A 16,287-nucleotide genomic window follows, 5' to 3' on the forward strand; every position below is an offset into this window, starting at 1 on the left:
GTTTCCTCCCACAGACCAAAGATGTACTGGTTGGTAGGTTAATTGGTTGTTGTGAATAGTCCCACGATAGGCTAGGGTTAAATCAGGGGTTGCTAGGCGGCGCAGATTGAAGGACGGGAAGGGCCTATTCAGCGTTGTATCTCAATAAATAAATAAATCAATAAATCAATCAATAAGAGGGCATGTCCTGTGCAGAATATGCCCTGAGGTTATATGAGGGAATATTCATTAGGGGAGTGCATTACAATCACCCAAACCAAGTGCTTCCTCACTCTGGTATACATATACACACACATACAGGCAACACTATCAAGGGTGAAGAGTGATGAAGGGTGGAAATGTTGACTGATTTTACCATCTCTAAGCCAAATGCTGCACCCTTACTGATCTCACCATCAGGAATGGATAACTTTTTACCATTAGGAATTGCCAATTCAACAGTGACCTTTTGTCATGTGCATTTGAGAAGTCAATAGTTTTTAAAAATGAAAACCTTTTAAAAATTATGTTAATGCACTTAAGGGGAAGCTTGGTGGTGGTGATATGGGGAGGAATAGGAGAATGGAGAGATGAAACAAAGTGGGATGTTTATTTGTGTGAGCAAATGGATTGTAATTAAGGGATCACAGCACAGAAGAGGTCATTCGGCCCTATGCAAGGTCTCTGAATTAATTAGTTCTACTATCCCTATAACTCTGTAATTTATCATTGGAATTCTTTAAGGCAACTCTTTCCAAGTCAAAACAACTCACTGTGTAAAAAAAAAAATAACTTTTTTCCCTCTGGTTCTCCTGCTAATTATTGCAAATCTGTCTTCAGCCTCTTTCTACGTACTGAAAATAGATCTATTTATTAAAGCAAACATCCTCATAATTTTGAAAACTGCTATTAAGTAGCATGTCCTTTTTTCTCCAATGTGAGCAACACCTTCATCGCTTCTTGTAGGTGAATTTCCTTGCCCCACTATGTACTTTAGTGCAACTTCCTTATTTACAATGGACTAATGAAATTGTGTATCCATATGTGATAGAGTGATAAGTTTTTGAGATCCTTGCTATGATCGTAGAAGATTAATTGCTGAATGATGGAGAGTATGGAAAATTTTGATCAGGTCATTAAGGACAGCCACATCATAAACCCATTCCTTTTAGATGTGTTTGTCTTTTTATTACAGTAGTGGCCATGCAGACCCCACCCCCAGTGCATTTCATCTCACGAAAACGGTCTCAGGGTAATCGTGACAATTGCCAAGGAGGCATCCTATCTTCCTGCTGTGGGTTAGTGGAGTCCAGCGATGATATGAATCAAAGCAGTCAGTTTAGATTGCATTTGTCTGCAGGACCAGTAAACAGCACAGGATGGGTGTAGAGTTTGCATCTGTTTTAGATGCAGACTACATATGGAACTCAATCATTACCACCAGCCCTAATTAAACAATAACGTGATTGAGTTATTTTTCCTGAGCAGGAATATCTCAGCAGATCTGAAGCTCAGTGGTCAGTCAGCATGCCATGCATAAGCAACATTTTTAATTTTGTGCCGGAATACTATCCCCCCTACTGTTGGTCAGAGTCTTGTTCCAGTAAAATGTGCTCTAACGCTGGTTCATACCCTTAGGCATGAATGTCAATGTAGTTTTAGTCTTGTTAATAAAGGCTACAGTGTTAACACATTAAAGGTATATAGTATTTCTCCTTTTGGTGTTTACCAGCCACACTGGCAATATCCTAAGTGTTTCAGACAATTTTAACCTGTTCTACCTGCAGGAAATCTCTTGTGATTCTACTTTTGATTAGCTCCAGAGGAAAACAAAATTTAATTCTGTGTGAAACGTGCATTGACAGAATAAAATGTAAAAATAAGACTTACAGATGCTGAAGTCTGAAATAAAAACAGATAATGCTGGAAATGCTCACCAAGTTATCTTTCTAAAGATGCTGCCTGAATTGCTAGGCGTTTTCAGCATTTTTCTGTTTTCTTTCTGCATTGATACATCCTGCTTTGCACCAATGTGAATAATATACTGGTGGAAAATGAACAACAAAATAAACAACGTATTATACTGGAGTAGCGTGGTAGTATAGTGGTTAGCACAATTACTCTACAGCAATCATCTATCAGACTTTGATTCATGCCTGTAAGGAGTTTGTACGTTCTCTCTGTGACCACTTGAGCTTCCTCCATGTGCTTTGGTTTCCTTCCGCATTCTAAAGACTTGCGGTTGGGTTTAGTAAGTTGTGGGCATGCTGCTAGTGTGGTGACACTTGCAGAATCCTTGCTGATTTGATATGACACAAATGTTCATTTCACTATATTTCAGTGTGCATGTGACAAGTAAAGTTAATTTTCAATCTTTTCTTTGAAATGTGTGACCACTTTGAGAAAGTGAAGTAAGTGTTTTCAGTTATCCAGTGAAGTTAGTGACCACAATACAACTCAAAAAGCCTCAAGGTCATTTACTTTTGTAAGCTAGGAAATAGACGACCCTAATTTTTGCACAGCAAAACCTCTTAAAAAGTGCGAGCATTGATGATCAGATGAGCTAGATGAGGGCAAATGTTTACCAATGGGAAAACTTTGCTGCTTTTGGTTAAATTATTACACATAAGTGGGCAAATGTGCAGTAACTTAATGTTACAGTTTAATGATAGTACCACCAAAAATATTGGGAAGGCACTTTGTTGGGTACATGGAGAGGAAAGGTTTAGAGGGCTATGGGCTGAATGCTTGCAAGCAGGACTAGCTTAGATGGGTGTCTTGGTCAGAATGGTCCAGTTCGGTTGAAGGGCCTGTTTCTATGAGTGCTTCTGTGCTGTATAACCCTATGGGTCAAAACTACTGACACTCTGACTGTTTTGCATCCAAGTAAAGTCAAAGTCAAGTTTATATGGAGAAGAGCATTATTACACAGGTGAATTTAAAAAAAGTTATTCACAGATGAATCACAGGCATGTTGTATCATGTAAGCAGTATTCACAAGATAAACATAAAATTAGCATCAATTAAAGACTTCTGTAGCTTCTGCCTGATGGTATCTGCAAGAAAATGGCATGGGCTGGATGGTGGGGATCTTTGATGGTGGATGTTACCTTGAAGCAGCACGTCCTGTAGATGGTGGGGAGGGATATGCTATTATGTATCGGGCTGAGTCCATTACTCCCTGCAGCTTCTCGCATTCTTGTGCAGTTCCCGAGTGTCAAGATCTCTAAGGATCTCTGGTCCCAACATATTGATGCAGTTATAAAGGCAAGACAGCGGATATATTTCATTAGGAGTTTGAGGAGATTTGCTTTGTCACCTAAAACACTCGAAAACTTTTACAGATGTAGTGTGGAGAGCATTCTGACACGCTGCATCACTGTCTGGTATGAGGGGGGGCATCAGAAAGTCATCGTCCAAAGGATGCCGTTACCCAGGACATGCCATCTTTTCATTGGTACTGCACACTTAGCAATTCAGGAATAACTTCTGCCCCTCTGCCATCTGATTCCTAAATGGACATTGAACCCATGAATACTACCTAACTTTTTATATTATTTCTGTTTTTGCACTATTTTTAATTTAACAATTTAATATACATATGTGTGTGTGGCCTCCGTTGGTCGCGGTCGATCATGGGTACTGCGCCTCTTGTAGAGTCTTTCAGGGCGCAAGCCAGGGCAAAGTTAATATGGAGATCTGTCTGTTGCCCATGCAGTGGGACCCCCCCCCCCCCCCCATGCTGATGACAGGTCCAAAGGAACGACGAAAGTCGATACAGTTTGGTGCCAGCAGCATCGCAGGAGTTGCCGTGCTGGTGCTGGGTACAGCAGTCAGCCGCTTTCAGGACTCTGACTCCGGATTTTTCCTCAGGGTTTACTCCTGAAGCCTTTCCCGTGAGCGGGTATAGCCGGAAGACAGCGGAGGCTTGAAATTGGAGTTTTCCCTCTCCTAGATGAGCTACCATCCATGGTTAACGGGCCCCATCTGCCTGGAGCAACTGGTTTTATGGTGCCAGTGGCCCTCCTTTGTCCCTTCTCCTGTCAGTGAGAACAGCTCCGCCGGGCATCCGAACCATGCCACACGTGAAGGCCAGGAGTTGGACTTGGTTGTCAGAGGCTGTTTGAGACGCACGCCATGAAGAGCATTTGTTTAGCAGTGGGAGCTTGTCCCTACTACCACCCTTTGGCTATGATTACCTTACTGTAATTGATTTACTTATTTATCAATATTATTATGTATTGCATTGTACTGCTGCAGCTAAGTCAACAAATTTCATGACATGACAGTGATATTAAACCTGATTCTGATTCTGAATGCTGTACAGACCATTAGCCAGTCTAGCTTCTGATTTGCTTCATGAGATCAGATGGCATAATCAATTTCTGGAGCAATGTCATCAGGCCTCTTGTTCTATCACCTCATAATAATCTGGGGAACATGAGTTCAAATGCATTGTAGTAGCGAACCTACTTTGAAATAGACTTAACTGAAAAAAAATGATTTTAGTTTTTCTAAATGAAAAACAATCATAAAGCTGTTGGAATAACAAAGAGAAACTCCAACAGCTTGACAAATGTTCTTTAGGAAAAGATCCTTATTGTTTGTAATTGGCTTGGTCATATTATGGTTCTAATCTGATACCATCAGTGGTGATTTGAAAGGGTTTTTGTGACTGGACCTGCATTACAATCACTTCTATCAAATCCTTTGTATTGGCTCTTGAATCAAGCCCACCATCATCTTCGCAGGGGATAGACAATATATGCCAAACTTGCCAGTAACAGCTGCCACCCGGCAAAGATGAACTTCTGTGGAGTATTGTAACTATGTAGGAGTTAGTCTCACTGAACTTCAAAAGCACTCCTCTGGAGTCAATGTTGGACATTTATTAACTACTTCTTGTCTGGATAAGGACTACTGTATATGATTTTAAAGAACTGTGATGAGCATTGTAGTATTTACGATAATTCAGAAGTTCTTTTGTCACTCGTTTGACTGATTTATAGTTTCCAATTTTTAATTAAGTTCATATTCTCCAACTCCCATGCCATATTTGAACCCATGCAGACAATAGTTGAAAATTGAACAATCTTCGCCGTGCTGAGTGGTACAGCTGCTGCGTGCCGGTATTACATTGCTTCTTTTTGTCTTGTTTTCTGAAGGATGTCTTCCAAGAGACCGGCCTCTCCGTATGCAGAAACAGATGGAGAGGTAACCAATGCGACAAACAGACAGAAAATAGAAGAGGGTGAAAGTGATGGGCACTCTGCTTTTCACCTGACTCTTCCCCCAAACTTCTCAAACAATCTACACACAGAGGAAGAACATACTGCGTCCACAATGACCAGAGAGACTTCGTGTTGTGAGAGTCCGACATCTCTGCAGGACACGCCGGTATGTTTAACTTCATTACTGTGTCTGTACTGAGTAGGCAAGCCACATCGTGTTGGCTCAGCATGATAAAGGTGGTGCTTTGGGGAAAGACATTGATGATGCTTAAATACAAAGGATGTACATTCAACATCTGCTGTACCTAATGAAGTGGCCTCTGGTGTACATGGATTTCTGCTGTAGTCCATCTACTTCAAGGTCCGATGTGTTGTGCTTTCAGAGAAGCTTTTCTGCAAGCCATTGTTGTAATGCATGATTATTTGAGTTAATGTTGCTTTCCTGTCAGCTTGAACCAGGCTGGCCATTCTCCTCTGACCTCTCTCATTAACAAGTCATCTTCGCCCACAGAACTGCTGTTCCCTGGATATTTTTTCACACCATTCTCTGTAAACTCCAGAGACTGTTATGTGTGAAAATTCCAGGAGATCAGCAGTTTTCGAGATATTCAAACAACCCCATCTGGCATCAACAATCGCTCCGCAGTCAAAGTCACTTAGATCATGTTTTTCTCCATTCTGATGTTTGGTCTGAACAACAACTGAACCTCTTGACCATATCTGCATGCTTTTGTTCATTGAGGTATGATTGACTGATTAGATATTTGCATTAACGAGCAGGTGTACAGGTGAACCTAAAAAAGTGGCCACTGAGAATATTTGTGCTCCAAGCATATCCTGGTACAATTGCCCTCATTTAGAGATATAGAGTCATACAGCTCAGAACAGATGTTTCGGCCCACCATATTCATGTGTGCCCTAAAGTACCCAGCTGTGCTTATTCCACTCCCCTGCAGCTAGTCTGTAGCCTTCAATGTCTTGCTTATTCAAGTGCTCTTCTAAATACTTAAAGGTTGTGAGAAGCTGCCTCTATACCTTCTCAGGTATTGTTTTCCAGATTCCAGTCACACTTGGGAAGAATAAATGCTTTCTTAGAACTCCTTCAAATCTCTTGCTCCTTACTTGGAGCCTATAGCCTGCTATTTTTTGACACTTTATGGCAAACTCATTGGACATATTCATATGTTTCCAAAGACGTCATCAAAGGACATTTCATTCCAAATGCTCCCTTCTCTCTTTTTCCATTCCCCATTCTGACTCCCCTCTTACCCCTTCCCTTCTCCTCACTTGCCTATCACCACCCTCTGGTGCTTCTCCTCTATCTTTTTCTCCATTCTTCTCTCCTGTCAGATTCCTTCTTCTTCTTCTTCTTCTTCTTCTTCAGACCTTCAGCTCTTCCACCTATCACCCCTCAGCTTCTCACTTCATTAACCTCCTCACTTGGCTTCACCTAGCACCTGGCAGCTCATACACCTCCTGCCCCCACCTTCTTATTCTGGCTTCTTCCCTCTTCCTTTACAGTCATGACAAAGGGTCTCAGCCCGAAACATTAACTGCTTATTCCCCCCCTCCGTTGCTGCTACCTGACCTGCTGAGTTCCTCCAGCATTGTCTGTGTGTTGTCCCACACAGTAAATGCCTGTCTTCAACAAATTTACCAACAATGAATGAACGCTGAAAGAAAATGGCAAAAACAAAACACAGACTGTTTTTATAATGCCTTTATGATTTGCACTGGGGAGCAGCTAAGAGTGACATGCAAAAGAATCACCTGTAACTCTTGGATACACCAGGCTGTTTCTGCAGGATCTGCAACTGTAGGCTCCAGATCTGAGATGTAGGGAGCAAAGTTGGACATTTTAACCATTTTAAGCAAATAATAAATAGTATTTAGCTTGTTCAAAAGGTGGCTGAATGAGGATGATATCCACGGTCAGTTTAAATTCGGAATGACACTTTTGATGATAATGGTCACCTGTATTCCCAATTAATTTTAACCAAATTGAGTGTGAGAAAGATAAAAGAAATAAAATAAAAGAAACAAGCTTTGTAGCTTTGTGGCAACATAGTTTTGGACTAGATTAATAAGCATCTGTAAAAGATGGCCACGCTGTAAGAGGGGGGGAAAAAAGGGCTTTATAAAGAAATAAAATATGAATAAACTATCAACTATGAATAAAGGGAGAGCAGCTGTTACAATAAACAATGCAAATATTCTATTTAAAGTAACAAACTACTTGGGGCAATACAGTGTGGCGGTTAGTGTAACTATTTTAGCGCTAGCGATTGAGGTTCAATTCCCACCGCTGTCTGTAAGGAGTTTGTACGTTCTCCCTGTGACCGTGTTGGTTTCCTCCCACATTCCAAAGGTTTACAGGTTTGAGCTGGTGAGTTTCGGGCGTGCGGTGTTGTCGCCGGAAGTGTGGTGGCACTTGCGGGCCGCCCAGCACAATGCTTGCTGATTTGATTTGATGCAAACAATGCATTTCACTGTATGTTTTGAGGTACATGTGACAAATAAAACTAATCTTTATTAGAAAGAGTTTAAATAAGGAACTGCTTCTTAATCCCGGTATGTCTTCTGAAACCTGTGACTGGGATAGAGTGCATTGATCTGAGGATGGTGTACTTTCTGTTTGTTAATATTACTGCAGGTGGAGCATGGGTTAAATGTTGGGTAAGACTCCCTTTCCTGAAACTTTAATTGCATAACACTGTTTTTATCAGCATTACACGACTGAGAATCGATTTTCTTTGGACTGAAGCACAATATTGACTATTTCCTGGTCATTTGGCTTTACTAGAAAAATTCCACAGGGTACTTCCTGTTGTCAATCATCCTTGCAATTGCCGCATAATTTCTTTGTAGCATTTTAGCGGAATTTGAACTGCATTGTGCTGGTGCACCTGTTGTTAGGAATTCTTGACATATGTAGCTTTCCCTACAGAACCAGGAGGTTGGACAAGTACAACAGAGAATAATCTCCATCCTCTAATCAATGGGCCACTGCCTGTGAAACCCTGATATAAGACCCCTGACCCTGCCATTCTCCAGTCCTCCCAGTTTCATGTCTCCCCTTCTGTCTTGACCCTGACACTCTAACAACAAGCTGACAGCTTTCAATATTCCACTACTCATCTGCTTGTCTCCTACCGTCTTGATTCTCTTTGCTCCCTGCAAATTCCTGGATTCCTCTCCTCTTGCAAACTCAACCTCATCAATCCCAAAAATCTCTTCTAACAGGCTCGTAGCTCCCTTTCACTGTCTATCCTAACCCCAAATACAGAGATTCATTCACTGCTTCCCCACTACACCCTAGGCCCTTGGTGTTCCTTAGCAATGTACTGTGACCCTAGACACCTCTACATAATCCCTGCCATGTAGACAGTGACAATTCCATTTCCAGTAGCCTGCCACTGAGTTACACCAAAAAATCAGGAGGTAATTTATGTTAGTGTGCAAACACTGTTGCCTTACATTTATTTGGAAGCGTGTTTGGATTCTCCATGCATTTAATTGCAAGTGTTACTGGAAAGGGAATCCTTTCATCTCAGAGTAACACACAAAAATTGCAGGAGGAACTTACCTGGCAAACCAGCATGTATGGAGAGGAATAAACAGTCAACATTTGGGGCCCTTCATTAGGACTGTCGAGGAATGAGAAAGAAGGCAAAATAGGAATAAGTGTGTGTGGGGAGGAGGGTAAGGAGGGAGTACAAACTGGTAGGTAATTGGTAGAGTCAGGTGAGGGAGAAGATGGGTGGCTGGCGGAGCAGGGATGAAATGAGAAGCTGGGAAGCAATTGGTGAAAAAGTTGAAGGCTGAAGGAGGATGGAGCTGATAGGAGAGGAGAGTGGACCATGGGAGAAATAGAAAGAGGAGGGACATCAGAGAGAGGTGATGGGCAGGCATAGAGAAGGGATGAGAGGAGCCAGAATAGGGAATGGTAAAAGAGAGGAAGGGGAAGTGAAAGAAATTATAGGAAGTTAGAGAAATAGATATACATACCGTCAGGTTGGAGGGCTACATTACCTTGGTATGAGGTTGATTAAAAAACAGAAGAGAGGGAGAAAGACGGTACTACACACATTTCCACTATGTCATATTCCCAAGGAACTACAACAGGAATGAACAATCTAAAAGCAGAAGCAATTTAGTTGTTTCTACAGGCCCAATATACAGTCTGGACATAGAATTAGATGTCAAATTAGATGTGCAGTTGAGACAAGGTATCAGGTGTTTCAGTCAATGGCTGCATTTTGAACCTACTCTCCAGATATGCAGAGTAGAACACTAGCTGTGCATTGAAATAGAGGAACAGGCCAGGTTGAGCTGCCATTTGTAAAAGATCATTGCTGCCCTACATTTATGCCATCATTACCTGCTTTGGTTCCATCAATCAATTGCTATTAACCTTGAGCTGCTGAGGTGGGTGAGCTATGCAGAGGCTACGGAAACTTATTCAGACAGTAATGCAACATATTTTCCTGTTGTGTGATGGGGCCAAGTAACAACGTTGCTTCCACACAGCTACCTTGCAGAGACTAAATGCCAGTCTCTCTGACATCTCCTCATACCTCCCTCTGGAACATCACGTCACCACTGTCTCCTAGAGAGTGACTGAATGCATTTCATTTATCTTTGTCCATTCTCTACCTAATTATACCTGATGCCTTCTGCCACATTGATATTTTCTGTGTCCTGGCCCCAACCTCTTCCATCCTCTCCTTGTATTCCCAATGATGGTATGACGCAGCAGTGGATAGTTCTGATGTGTCATGTCTCGAGCAACTCAGGTTCTGTCCTGACCTCGGCTGCTGTCTGTGGGGAAGTTGGTCCATACTCCCGTGATGAGAAGGTCTCTTCTGAGTGCTGCAGATAGATTAATTGGCAGTGATGAATAACCCTTAAGTGGCAAAAGAAACAAATGGGAGTTAATGGGTATGTGAGGGAGAATAAGTGGCAAGGAGACAGGGAGAAAAGAAGGGTGTGGAAGCTGGTTTGCATCTGATGGGCCAAACAGTCTCACTCTATAATAAGTAAATGGGAAAGAAACCCTCTGCACTAAGATGGTTGGAAGACTCCTGTCTTCCTTGTTGAAAGCAGGCCTGGACAGTGACCAGCCACTTTACCACTAACATCATTCTTCTGGCTGCACATATTATGTTGAACCCATGCACTCTCCAAAAAAGAAAAAAGTACACTGGGGAAGTTGGGGCCAAGTGTCCGCAAAGCCACAAATCCACTGGAGGCTGAAGGCTGATGAAGGTGGCCTGTCCTGGGGTTAGAGGACTCTGTATTTGAGGGAGGGAGGAATAGAGCTTGTTTTGCTACTGTCGATTTGTTGTTTGGTATGTTCTGCTTTGCTGTGTTCTGCAAGCATTTTGGGCATATGCTATGTTGGCGGCAGAATATGTGGCAACACTTATGGGCTACCCCTAATACATCCTTGGGTGCGTTGGTTGGTAATGCAAATGACATATTTCACTGTATGTCTCAATGCATATGTGATAAATAAATCTAAGTCAGAAATCTGAGTAGCTATTGGAAACCACATGCTCCAAGCTATACTGTACCTAATCAGACCTCTCAGCGGTTTTGCCTCACCTCTTTCTCCATTACAATGGTGACTAAATTAGTTTCTCCTGCCTTCCACAGTTTGAAAGTTGCCTCACCTTTAATATCAGTTTCCACCTTTTATCACTTTCATAAATCTATCCTTGACTCTTCCCCTCCCTTTTCCAAATCAGTTGCCTTTGTTCTACCACCCTTTGCTGTAACTTCAAACACACTAGTTTTCTAATTTTTCCATCAAGCTGAATTTTTTTCCCCTGCAAATATTGCTGACTTGCTGGACGTTTCCAGCAGTTTCTGCTTTTATTTCTATTGTACCATGTCAAAGCAGCTTCTAACAGTTTTTGGAAAGAATTGTATTAATATCAAAGTCCAACTCCCAGTTACCTTTTATGTTCCCAACTTTGTTATAGGACCTTGTCACCTGGTTAATTATTGTAGTGTCGCCTATTCTCCTGGAAGGTAACGGTTACAAGCTTAGAATAAATATCACAGTGTAATTATCATAAATACAGCACACATAGAGAGGAGGGTTACTTGATTGTTTAAAAATTTCTCACCTAGTTTGTGTTTACCCAAATAAGAATGAGAGCAGACTCCACTGTTTGTCAAACACTTTGCCAAGTAGAGTGGGAATTATTGATAGGGTAGACATCCTTCCATCTTGCTCTGCCACTGTGCCAATGTCCCCTATGACATTCCACCTCGTAGCCACTCTCTAAAAGGAACATTATCTGGTTATAATTGGTGCTGCAGTGAGCAAACTGTTCTAGGGTTTCAGTAGGCATCTATTTGGGACAAGGCAGATGATTGACAGGGTCAGACATCAGCCTGTTGGATAATGTGGTGATGTGTGATGCCATTGGCAAAGATGGACACATTGAGTAACCAATGGTAAGAAGGTGGGGTACAAGCCAATAGGAGGTCAGGTGCTAAGGTCGCCTGGAATTCATCCAGTCAAAATTGGCAGATCTTTACTGTGTGTCTCAGGACTGAGGCAAGCTCTGTGCCTGGGTTGGAGACAAGGGATGTAAAAAGGTCAAAGGAACAAGAGCAAGCACTAGTTGAGAAGGAAATCATCCCAAAATAATAATTGAAAGCAGTAAATATATATGTTGTGAGGTTGTGGATCATCTCATGGCTTTTCAGGGCATTTTCTGCCCCTCCAGAATCAGGTAGCCAGGGATAGATGGAAATAAGTGGTTGGGGTTATAATGGGATTATCCAGGATCACATTGGATGGCAGAGCAAGCTAGAGGGGCAGAGTGGCCTGTTCCTTCTGCAAAATGCTATGTTTGTACAGTAACACTCAAAAAAATGCTGGAGCAAATCAGCAGGTCAGGCAGCATCCATGCAACCGAACAAACAGTCAACGTTTTGGGCCGAGACCCTTCTGGAAGAATTGGGAAGGAAAGGGCAAGACTCTAAAATAAAAAGGAGGGGTACGAGAAGAAGAATAGCTAGAAGGTGATATGTGGAAACAGGCAGGTGGGAAAGGCCAAGGGCTGGAGAGGAAGAAATCTAATAGCAGTGGAGAGTGGACCATAGGAGAAAGTGAAGAAGGAGGGGTGGGTCCTTGGTGCGGGAGGTGATAGGCAGGCAAGAAGAGGTGAGAGGCCAGAGTGAAGTATAGAAGAAGATGGGAGGGAAGAGAAAAATGGTAAAGTTTGTACAGTACCTAAATTTAAGTGACTATAATTGTCCTTTCTTCCCATTGTAGCCAAGGTGATGAGACCATAAGATATTCAGCACCAAGTACGCTATCCTCTCTGCCACTGCCTTTCCAGCATTTTTAGTGATTTGTGTACAGCTGTTGACCTTAATTGGAGGTTTTTATTACATGACCACTGCTCCCTGAACTTCTACCACCACTCACTGGAATGGCTGTGATGCACAACTTACCATGGCCATTTAAGGGGAAACAAGCACAATTACCCTCGCTTAAACAATTCTTGACAATCAGTAACTTTCACTTGCCCCCAATATTTTTGCACCTGTGAGTAAGAAGTTTCCAAATATCAAGAGAAAAATAATTTATTTTTGGTGCACCTAGAATTCCATGCTACAGCGCTCAGCAGATTAATCCTGGCACCACACGCAAAATGCTGGAGGAACTCGGCAGGCCAGGCAGCATCAATGGGAAAGAATAAACAGTCGACGTTTTAGGCTGAGACCCTTCATCCAGACAGGAAAAGAAGATGAGAAGTCAGAGCAAGAAGGTGGAGGGAGGGAAGGAAGAAGAAGGATAAAGTGGTAGCTGATAGGTGAAAGTGGGAGAGGGGGAGGGGTGGAGTAAAGAGCTGGGAAGTAGATTGTCAAAAGAGATAAAGGGTGCGAAAAGGGGGAATCTGATAGGAGAGGGCAGGGACCATGGAAGAGGAGCGCTGGAGGGAGGTGATAGGCAGATAAGCTGAGAAAGGGAAGAAAATGTGAGAGATGGAAACAGGAACAGGGGAAAGGTGAAGGACTAGGGGGGAGGGCAGTTACCAGAAGTTCGAGAAATTGATAATCCTCCTTTTTCTGGCAGTCTCCAAACCTACGCCAGGTCTCACTGATATACAGGAGGCCACACCAGAAGCGCTGGATATAGTACATGACCCCAACAGACTCTCAAGTGAAGTGTCACCTCACCTGGAAGGACTGTTTGGGGTCCTGCGTGGTAGTGAGAGCACTTATTCCGCTTGCAAGGTTGAGTACCAGGAGGGAGATCAGTGGGGCAGGATGAATGGACAAGGGAGTCGCATTGGGAGCGATCCCTGTGGAAAGCAGTAAGTGAGGGGCAGGGAAAGATGTGCTTGGTGGTGGGATCCCACTGGAAATGGCAGATGTGACGGAGAGTTATTTGTTGGATGCGAAGGCTGATGCGGTGATAGGTGAGGATAAGAGGAACCCTATCCCAGATGTGGTGGGCATGTGCAAAATGGAGGGCAGAATTGATGGTGGAGGTAGGAAAGCCCCTTTCTTTGAAGAAGGAAGGATATCTCATTAGCTCTGGAATAAAAAGCCTCATCCTGAGAGCAGATGCGGCAGAGACGGAGGAACTAAGAAGGTGGGGGGGTTTGGCATTTTTACAAGTGACAGGGTGGTACGAGGTTTAGTCCAGGTAGCTGTGAGAATTAATACTCCTTCCTTGGAGAGCTGAGAAAACTCCTGGAACACTGGATAAACAGATTCTGGAAGGAAGCAGTTTCCTCTGTTAAGTCCAGCTCCCTTTTCCCGGCACTAGGCATATGTATACCATCCGTTATAGATCAGTGGAGCTGCAACGCGGGTAAGAGGTGGACTGAGCGGTCTAAATGTCAGAATCTGAATCACAGCGGCCAACGAATTCCAATTAAAATAACACTAATATAAAGACATCTCCCAAGTTGAGAGTGTTGGCATAACACTCACAGCTGCAGTGAAGTTCCTATTTGCTTTTTTTTGTTTCTATGTCTGTCAAATCATCCTTTCTGGATAATCTTTGAATCCCAACCAATCAGACACTGTATAAGCTTTCATTAAAGGAGAAGCAAATCTCTGAACATAAACTGTGGCTTAATCGCTTGCTCTGGTTAGAATGACATCCACCCAGCCGCTTGTTTAATGTGAGGCTATAGAGAGAGAAAAAACTGCTGTTGTTGAGGCAGGATCAATGGATTATTTAAGATCTAAAACATCCTCTCCGAGGATTGTGCCCATTCACATATGTAAGATATTAAGTTTGCATAGATTACCTACAACCAAATCCATTCTGACTGGCAGAGAAGTTTAGAGAGATTTACATTAGAGAATCAAGAGAACTCAAGGGCTTTGTCACAGCAAATGTATAAAGTGATAAACAGCGTAAATCTACTTGCGTGTCCCCAGATAGAGCAGGGGCTTACAGCCTCTCAGAGCGCAGATTACTGCTTTATCTTGTCATACTGAATTAGCGCACTGGAAAACCATTAAACACTGGTGACCTGTTCATCTTTGAGAATCGCAGCAACAAGAAGATGAGGCAGTGATGGTATTTAATTTTTTGTTTAACAGCAGGTTGTTTCTGAGTTCCAAAGCAGCAGTGTGCTTGGGAAGAGATGGAAGAAAATCACTGGCAGTATATCCGTATGGAGTTTAATCAGCCCACTTTGAGCAGAATTAGGGGACATTAATATAAGGCAATTACTAATAAATCAATCAGGGCTTCAAGAGAACCGCTTTTTCTGGAAAACTCTGAACATGGAGTAGTTGAAACAATTAATGTAGGTGCATTTAGGAGTAAGCCAGATATAGGAGAGAACAAAATAGATGAGTACGCTGATTGGGTTAGGAGAAGAGAGCTGGGAGCACATATGTGTGTAGCTAAGTGCTGAAAATTGAAAAGAAACAGAGCAGGAGCAGGTCATCTGGCTTGTCTTGCCTGCATTGCTACTCAATAATATGGCCGATCTTTTACCTCAGCAACAGGAAAGGAAAGTTTTAGAGGGAGACACCTGAGGTTGTAGATGCCAGAAATGGACATTGACTTCCATTTCCTTCTGGAGATGCCACGTAATATGCTGAGTACCTCTGACATTTTGGAGGTCTAGGTCAATATGAGTCAAGCACAGGCAAATGGGACTGGCTTAGATAGTCATATTGGTCAGCATGGATGAGTTAGAGGGCCTGTTTCCATGGCTGTAGATTCTGTCTCTACATCTCTTAACACTTTTGTATGCAAACACTATATATCTTCATTCTCTTAACATCCAAATATCTATCCAATCCTGCCATAAAATATCCAGTTACTGTGCCTTCACAGTTCCCTTGGATAGTAATTCCAAATATTCCCATACTTCTGACTGATGAATCTGCTTATCATGATCCTGCAAAGCTATCTTCTTAATTTAGTAACATGACTCTTGATTCTACGCATTGGGCATTTTCTCATCTATCCTGTCAAGCCTGTAGAAATTTGTGCATTTTTGTGAGACTGCCTGTTGTTTCGCTTAACCCAAGGGAGTGTAGGCCTGGAATACTTAACTACCCTCATCCCCGTACCCCAGGAATGAAGTTGCCCCCTCTCCTATTCAAACATGTCTCTCCTCAGGAGGCTCACCTATGCACCATACTTCAGATGCAGGCTTACCAGGGCCTTTTTCTTTTATTAAAGCAAGCTCTCTAAATTCCTGTATTGAACCCTCTTGCAACAGAGGCAACACATTTTCTACCTCAATTCCATGATAACTCTTCAATGGTTCATGTACAAAGACATCTCATTCCCTCAGATTGCTCTACCTTTCTGTTTTAACTACCTCACATTTTTTATTTTATATTCATCTGTCATTTCCATGCTCATTACCGAACCTGTCTCTATCCCCCAGAAATGTCTTTGTAGCTTTGTCACACCATGTGCTGTTGTCTGGCTTTGTATCATCGGCAGATATCTTACACTTGATTCCCTCATCCAAATCATTGCTGTGGATTGTGAATATTTAAGGCCCCAGCACCGGACCCTGTGACGCATATTAGACACAACTTCACAACAGGAAAATTAACCAGT

General features: G+C 42.5%; 1 protein-coding gene across 11 annotated transcripts in view; it reads left to right on the top strand.

Moving 5' to 3' along the window:
- Positions 1 to 16,287, top strand: part of sox5 (SRY-box transcription factor 5) — a 388,193-nt gene that overhangs the window by 129,879 nt on the left and 242,027 nt on the right. For all 11 annotated transcript variants that reach the window (XM_073066077.1, XM_073066075.1, XM_073066073.1 and 8 more), the window contains one exon: positions 5,145 to 5,376. In XM_073066077.1, the coding sequence (XP_072922178.1) occupies positions 5,146 to 5,376 (231 nt within the window). In that variant the 5' untranslated portion in view covers position 5,145. The remainder of the gene's footprint in view (positions 1 to 5,144; positions 5,377 to 16,287) is intronic.

This window comes from Hemitrygon akajei, chromosome 14, assembly GCF_048418815.1.
Source record: "Hemitrygon akajei chromosome 14, sHemAka1.3, whole genome shotgun sequence".
In the NCBI taxonomy this organism is placed as follows: domain Eukaryota; kingdom Metazoa; phylum Chordata; class Chondrichthyes; order Myliobatiformes; family Dasyatidae; genus Hemitrygon; species Hemitrygon akajei.